General features: G+C 41.0%; 1 protein-coding gene across 1 annotated transcript; it reads right to left on the minus strand.

Moving 5' to 3' along the window:
* Positions 1-7: 7 nt before the first annotated feature.
* ANKRD37 (ankyrin repeat domain 37) lies at positions 8-2,610 on the minus strand. Its single transcript, XM_012806957.2, is given in 6 exon segments — positions 8-12; positions 196-282; positions 285-301; positions 811-902; positions 2,159-2,314; positions 2,467-2,610. Coding segments are annotated over 6 exon segments (384 nt in total). The 5' UTR covers positions 2,494-2,610.
* Between the last annotated feature and the right edge of the window lie 5,121 nt (positions 2,611-7,731).

The raw sequence follows: 7,731 nt of genomic DNA on the forward strand, positions 1-7,731 counted from the left end.
AGCAACCTCAAACTCTTGGGCTTCAGCGATTCTCTTGCCTTAGCCTCCAAAGTAGCTGGGACTACAGGCCCCTGCCATAATGCCTAGCTATTTTTGTTGTTGTTATTGCTGTAGTTGTCATTATTTGGCAGGCCCCGGCCGGTACATACCTGCCAGCCCTGGTATATCTGGCTGGTGCCCTAGCTGCTGAGCTACAGGCGCCGATCTGTATACATTTACTTGTTGTAAGAAACTTGGCACATTCTGGAACTCCATATTACCAAGCAGGATCTTCTGCTGTTTGCCATTCTTATTACATAAACTGAAATTATGACTTGAAAATGAGTTAAAAATCCATTATTTTGTCTTTGTTATACCTTTATAGCTAAGAAATTTGGGGCCCATAGAAATGTTGGTTACAGAACAGAAGAAGAGGTAAAGGATACATAAGGAAGCTTCATTTTTTGCACTGTTGTATCTTCATTGGCTAGCATAGGGTGGGCATTGCATTTTTAAATGAATACAAAAGTATTATTGTTCAATACATTAGTCAATGAGAACTTCCACAGAATGGGTTTACCTAAAACAAAACTGAAGTAGAATACTGCCATAATGCATAGAATGGCACATCTGATTGCTCAGAATCCCTTTTTTTACTTGCTGAAATTGAATATTATTAGATTATCACTAGCAGCCTACATTAACATTTAAATGAATAGACTAAATCATCAATTAGGTAAGTATTATGTTTAAAAGCACATGTAATTCAGCTTCAAGAGTCTGATTAATCCAAGAAAATAGAAAATTTGAAGCTGCTGATTTTATACTGACTCAATTTGAGCATCTTTGGCTACAAGCAGGCTAAGGCATTCCAGGCTTCCAACTTTTGCTGCCTTGTGTAGTGGAGCTTCGCCCAAAATATCCTTAAGAATAAGACACAATGCATTTTAGGGTCTCTCCCCAAAATACTTTCTGTGGAAACTGGTGGGCAGTCTATTTGAGGAAGCCAGTCAGAATTGCATTCTACTGCCTTAAATTTTTTAATTCAAGCTATTTATTTTTGATAAATTCCTTATGTGCTTTTAGTACAATTTTTTTTTTTTTGTAAAGTAGAGATGTGGCCACACCCATAGCATAGTGGTTAAGCATCAACCACATGCCCTGAGGGTGGCAGATCTGAACCCAGCCTGGACCAGCTAAACATCAGTGACAAGTGCAAAAAAAAAAAAAAAGCCAGGCATTGTGGCGGGCGCCTGTAGTCCCAGCTACTTGGGAGGCTGAGGCAAAAGAATCGCTTAAGCCCAAAAGAGTTTGAGGTTGCTGTGAGATCTGATGTCATTGCACTCTACCGAGGGCAACAAAGTGAGACTCTGTCTCAAAAAATAAAATAGAGATGGGGTCTCACTCTTGCTCAGGCTGGTCTTGAACTCCTGAGCTCAAGCTATCCACTTGCCTTGGCCTCCCAGAGTGCTGGGATTACAGGCATGAGCCACCATGCTTAGTCTCACATTTTTCATTAATAAAAATGTGCAGCCCATCCATATTAAAATTTAAATGCATGAAAGCAAAGTAGAATTCTACACAAGTCAAAGGTTTACAAGTTAAAGTTCACTGTACTTTAATATTCAACAGAAGATGCAAACTACCATAACAGAGTTCTTTAGGAAACCACGACTGTGGGCATGCCTCAAAAGTTATTTCAGGTACTATACTGAGACTTTTGGTAATGTAACAATCATTTCTTTTGACATAAACTGTAGACCTGTGCTGTCCAGTGTGATAGCTAATAGTCACTGAGAGGTAAAACGCATTTGAAAAGTCGTTTGTCTGACCTGGGATATACTGTCACATCAGACTGTCAAGACACAGAAAATAAAATGTAAAATACCTCATCAATAATTGCTGGAGTGGATAAATTGGGTTAAATTACTAAGATTTCATGTTTTCCTTTATTGATAGGGCTGTTAAAAAATTAAAAATTGGTCTCAAGTTATTAAGAAAAACTTGAAAATTTAAAAAATTAAAAATTTTAAAAAATTAAAAATTACGTACTCTCTAGCATTCCATTTCCATTGGTCATCGCTGCCATGGACATGATTGTAACTGGAGTGTAAGAAGTGTTTGTGTGGATTTGGAGTGCAGGGGAGTGTCTTGCAGCAACAATCAGTTACCTAGTTACCTGCTGGTTGAGGTCAGCGCCAGTTTGCAGCTGCCAGAGAAGGAAGCACGCAAGGCCGCCACTTGCGGCCAAATGAACAGGCGACTGCTACTGGGAGGAATCCAGGGGTGCGTAGACCGAGGCCCCCGTTTCCAGCAGATGCTGCAGACCATCCACCTGCGGGAAGAGACAGATCCTGCGTCCTCTCCGTCTAAAACAAACTCCGAGGAGGCTTGACAAGGCAGTGCGGAGTACTCAGTCCACGGTCTCACCCTCCCAGCGCTCCCAAGACCGCGTTAGCCCCAGGACCCAAGAAGCCCGAGTTTCACCTCCAGGTTGTGATCAAGCAACAGCATTTCCCGCCGAAAGCAGATGACAAGAGTGTCTGGAAAAGCACAGTGGTTAGACTCCGGCTGCAGAACGGGAGGTAAGATCACGGGAAAATTTAAAGGCTGCTGGAGCAGGTGGGACTCTTCCAGGCGGGGAGGAGGCAGGCGCGCAGACTCGCCAACTTATCGGTCAGAGGAAGCGCGGCTAGACACGCCCACAGAGGGGCGGGACTCTAGACTTCAGGAGCGCCTTAGCGCGCGTGCGCCGCTCGAGTCCCTGCGGCGCGGGGTGTTCAGCACGTCCTGCCCCCGCCCTTTAATCCCTCGGGAATGGCGTGAGGGGCGAGCGCGGGGCTGGTCTCCCCCCGGCACGCACGTAACTAGGAGGCGAGCTACTGTCTGTTGTGCTAGCAGTTGGCGCCGGCCTCGGCAGGAATGAGGTTTCCTTCTCTCTCATTCACAGTCTCCCCCCCGCCTCTTATATCCGCGGCCACCAGCGCTTAGGACCGAAAGGCAAGAGCCGGGGCGTTGGAGAGCCGGCCAGCGCGAGCCGGGGACCCGACCTTGATGGCGGGAACGGCGCCCCCGGACCCCACCTGGGCCTCACTGCGCTGGACGCCGGCGCCTGAGGGGTCACTGCGTGCAGGGCGGAAACCTTTGGTGTCGGGGGTGGGGGAGGCGCTGCTGGAACTGGGGCGGCCCGAAGTGGGGAACTGGGGTAGCCGCCACCTTGCTCACGGGTTCCTGCAGGACCACGGGCTTTTCCCGCCGGGCGGGGCGACAGACTGGGGGCACGGCTGTCCTGGGGCTTTTTAGACTGGGAGGCTTTAGTCACTCCTTGTACAACCGTGGGAGCAGGTTAAAATTGTAGCCCCTGGCGTCAGAGCTAACGTTTTCACTGTCTTCCTAAACAGTCTTTTCACATTAAAATTAAATTAGGTCAAACTAAAGCCAGTCACGTATACAGACGGCCCCCGCCCCATGCACATTTTAACAAAGGAAGAACTATTAAAAGTATCTTCAAGTCACATTTGACTTATGCAATTGCAAGAGGTGCTCAACATAACTTGTATTTATCTTTTGTTATCCATATATATTATGACAATTTTAATACGTTTTTTTCCTTTCTTAAAATGTGTATACTTATTTTTTTGGCACCCTCCGCACTACTTTTCCCTAAAATCTTTAGTAAGTCTCTTCTATGAGCTAGTGATATTTTCGAAAGTAGGACGGAAAGATAAGTATGGTTATTACTATATTACAAGACAGGGTTATTGCCCTCTAAAGTAAGTAGTCTTTTAGTTCTAATTTTAGAACAGAATATTATTTGTTTTGTAACAGCCATAAAATAATTTCGCAATCTTAGGGAGTGACCCAAGATGTAGCTTTGAACATTTTTGTTCATACGGATATTTGAACATAAATGTGTCTTAAATGGATATATAGAATCGAGCTTATGTTCTGTATTTTTAATATTTAAACTATTTACAGTAGCTTTCCATGATAAAAAATGGCAGTGCAGAGTAACTTGTCAGAGATTTGTGAGGTGAATACATGCCAGCATTACAAATGTCCCTTTTCTTCTTTATATCAAATCAGAAAGCACCACTTTTAAAAGCACATGTAATTGGCTGGACAAGATGGCTCACACCTATAATCCTAGCACTTTTGGGAGCTGGAGGTGGAGGATTGCTTGAGTCCAGGAATTTGACACCAGCTTGGGGACATAGTGAGACCTTGTTTCTACAGAAAAAAAAAAAATCAGTAAGAAAATGCTTTCAAAGCAGGTGAGAATAAGTCAGCTATTAAAGATAGAAACAGAATTCTATGCTCAGACTGTTCAGAGCATTTTGAAATTTATACTCCAAAGAAACCTAATCTGGAATACATGGGGCCATGGTTTATACAAAAAAGATAACTTAAACTTTCACAGTTGACCCTTGCTTAAATCACTTCTAGCTCTACATGTAAAGATTGGAGAATAACTGTATTTTTACAGTTTATTTTTTTAAATGTTTAGCATTATTTTATTATTCAGTTCAATATCCAAATTATACAAATATCCATTGTATACCATTAACAATTAGAGAATTAAAGTGAACATGACAACACCAAATATGAAATACATAGAAATAATTCTTCAGAAATATATAGTATTTCCACATGGAAAACTTATAGTTATTATTGAAAATGTAAAAAGACATGTCTGTATAGATTGCAACATTGTTATTGGTTTTTTTTAATTTGTTTAGGTTTTTCTTCTGTTTTAACTCAAGTTACTGCCTTTCTAGGGCTATCAGTATACCACATAGCAAATTCAGTTTGCTCTGAGTGTTCAGGATTGTAGCAAAAAACTAACCCACTGGGTGGGACACATATCTGATACTGGGTGTTATTATATATGCAAGTACCTTCAGGCTTTCCTGTATATTCATAATAAGAGGAAACCAACAGCACAATTTTGACAGTCAAGTTTGGATTACCTTTTGGATACATTTTCCACAACCTTTATCATGTCTTACACCTAAGATTAAAGAAGGAAGGTGAGAAAGGCCAAAGAATCAGTAATCAGTCCCACCCCTGTCCCTGTTCATCCTCAGGCTTCTGCCATGTCCTGCTATGTAACTAAGGCAGGGCTGTGGGTCTGTTTTTTTCAGGGTAAGATGGTGGGGATGCTCTGGGTGTTGTTGGACTGTCCACTCCTCTTGTCTGGCTCATTTCACACATGAGTGATGTATCCAGGCCGGGATGCCATTCACCTTCACTGCTGTGGGTATGGACAGGGTCACCAAATGGAAGCCTTTTCACCAGGGTTTCAGGAGGCTCAGGCTCCAATCTTTAATCCACACCTGGTTATCTGAAGAGTGGGGATGGACCAGGGGTGATAAACTAACAGGATAGCTATCATTTACCCATTCTGAAATATTTTTTTCATTATTTTTCCCAGTGACATCAGTTAGTAAGTAAATTTTGTTTCTTACAGTTCTCTCAGGGGCCCTGGTAAATTTCTTAAAATGGGAGGGGTCCTGTGATAGTATTTTATAGGGTGAGTAACTTTTTTTTTTTTTAGTTTTTTGAGCCAGATTACAGATTGCATTTGTTAGGTAAAGTCTCTCTTACAATTGTGTCCCACCCCCAAAAGGTATGTCATACACTGTGACCCTCAGCCCCCTTCCTCCCTCTCGCTACTCTTCCCTTACACCCTATACCCCCACCATATACTAGGTCATTAATTGTCCTCATATTAGAACTGAGTACACAGGATTCTTGTTTCTCCATTCCTGTGATGCTTTACCAAGAATAATGTGTTCCACTTCCATCCAGGTTAATACAAAAGATGTAAAGTCTGTTAAAACTGGAATACTATTTTTACAGTTTTATAGTGTATAGAGTGCTATAATCCTAGCACTTTGGGAGGACGAGTTGGGTGGATTGCTTGAGCTCAGGAGTTCAAGACCAGCCTGAGCAAAAGTGAGATTCCATCTCTACTAAAAACAAAAACTGAGGCAAGAGGATTGCTTGAGCCCAAGAGTTGGAGGTTGCTGTGAGCTATGATGCTATGGCACTCTACCCAGGGCAACATTTTGAGACTCTGTCTTAAAATAAATAAATAATAAAATAAAATCCAAATTATCTTATAAGAAACAAAAATAAGTGTATATGGTATGTTTCGATACCATTTTATTTCTTTAAGTTTTTAAATTTCAAATTAATATGAATGTATAATCCCTTAGGTTATATAATGTACACATGAAAGGTTAAAGTCAGAGTTGTACTGTGGCCTATACCCAGGGAGTGTGCCATGCTGTACACATTGGGTGGGAAGCCACTGAACCGCTCATCCCACCCCCTACAACTCAGATGAGATTTTCTCATGAGTGGATCTGTGATTGTTAATCTCCTAGGTTCAAATTGGTATTGAGTGCATGTGGTGCTTGTTTATTCCAATCTTGTGATACTTAGGAGAATGTTCTCCAAGTCCATGCTGGTTGTTACAGAGGATGCAAAACCTCCATCTTTTTTGAAGGCTTAGTATCACATGGTATACAAGTACCACAGTTCATTAATCCGTCCATGTGATGTTGATGGGCACCTGGGTTGTTTCCACATCTTTCTGATGTGAACTGAGCTGCTATGAACATTCGAGAGCAAGTGTCCTTGTGGTAAAATGTATTTCATTCATTTGGGTAAATGCCTAGTAGTGGGACTGTAGAGTTGAATGGTAGGTCTGCTTTTAGTTCCCTCAGGATATTTATTTCCTCATGACAAGGATTTCTATTGTGTGTCTTGCCCAGACAAGTTTTTAATGGGTTTTTTTTTTGCTCTTTTCTTATTGATAAGCATGAGTTTATTGTAGATTTCTGGCAATTAGCCCAGATTCGTAGTAAGCAAATATCTTCTCTCATTCTGAAGGTTGTCTTTTTGCTCTGTAGATTGTCTCCTTAGCTGGGCAAAAGCTTTTTTACATGATCAGGTCCCCTGTATTTATTTCAGTTGCTGTGGCAATTGCCAGTGAGGTTGTCTTCATAAATTCTTTCTCTAAGCCTGTGAGATGAAGAGTTTTTCTCATACTATCTTCTAGGGTTTTTATAGTTTCGTGTCTTAAATTTAGATCTTTTATCCATCAAGAGTTAATTTTTGTAAGTGGTGAGAGGTTCAGGTCCACTTCATTCTCTGACACGTGGCTAACCATTTCTACCAGCACCATTTAGTAAATAGGGATTGTTTTCCCCAGTGTGTGCTTTTGTTTGCTTTATCAAAGATAAGATGACTAGTTTCATCTCTGGATTCTCTGTTTTGTTCCATAGAGTTGTGTTTCTGTTTTTATGCCAGTACCATGCTGTTTTAATCATTATAGACTTACATAACCTAAAGTCTGGTATGGTGATGCTTCCTGAATTATTCTTATTTTGTAGAATTGTGTTGGCTATTTGCCTTTTTTCCCTGGTTCCATACAAAATGTAGAATTATCTTTTCAAGACCTTCAAAGTAAGATGTTGGTATTTTAATGGGGATTGCATTAAATCTGTAGATTGTTTTGGATACTATAGACATTTTTGATAATACTGATGTTTTTTCTAAGCCATGATCATGATACATATTTCCATCTGTTAACATCCTGTGTAATCTCTTTTCTCAGTATTTTCTAATTTTCTCTATAGAGATTCTTTAGTTGTTGTTAGATACATTGCAAGGTATTTTGTTTTGTTTGATACTACCATGAAGGGTGTTGTATCTTTGATTTGATTCTCAGCTTGACTGTTG

The sequence above is a fragment of the Otolemur garnettii genome, unplaced genomic scaffold (assembly GCF_000181295.1).
Source record: "Otolemur garnettii isolate 467f Iridium unplaced genomic scaffold, OtoGar3 scaffold00061, whole genome shotgun sequence".
NCBI lineage: Eukaryota > Metazoa > Chordata > Mammalia > Primates > Galagidae > Otolemur > Otolemur garnettii.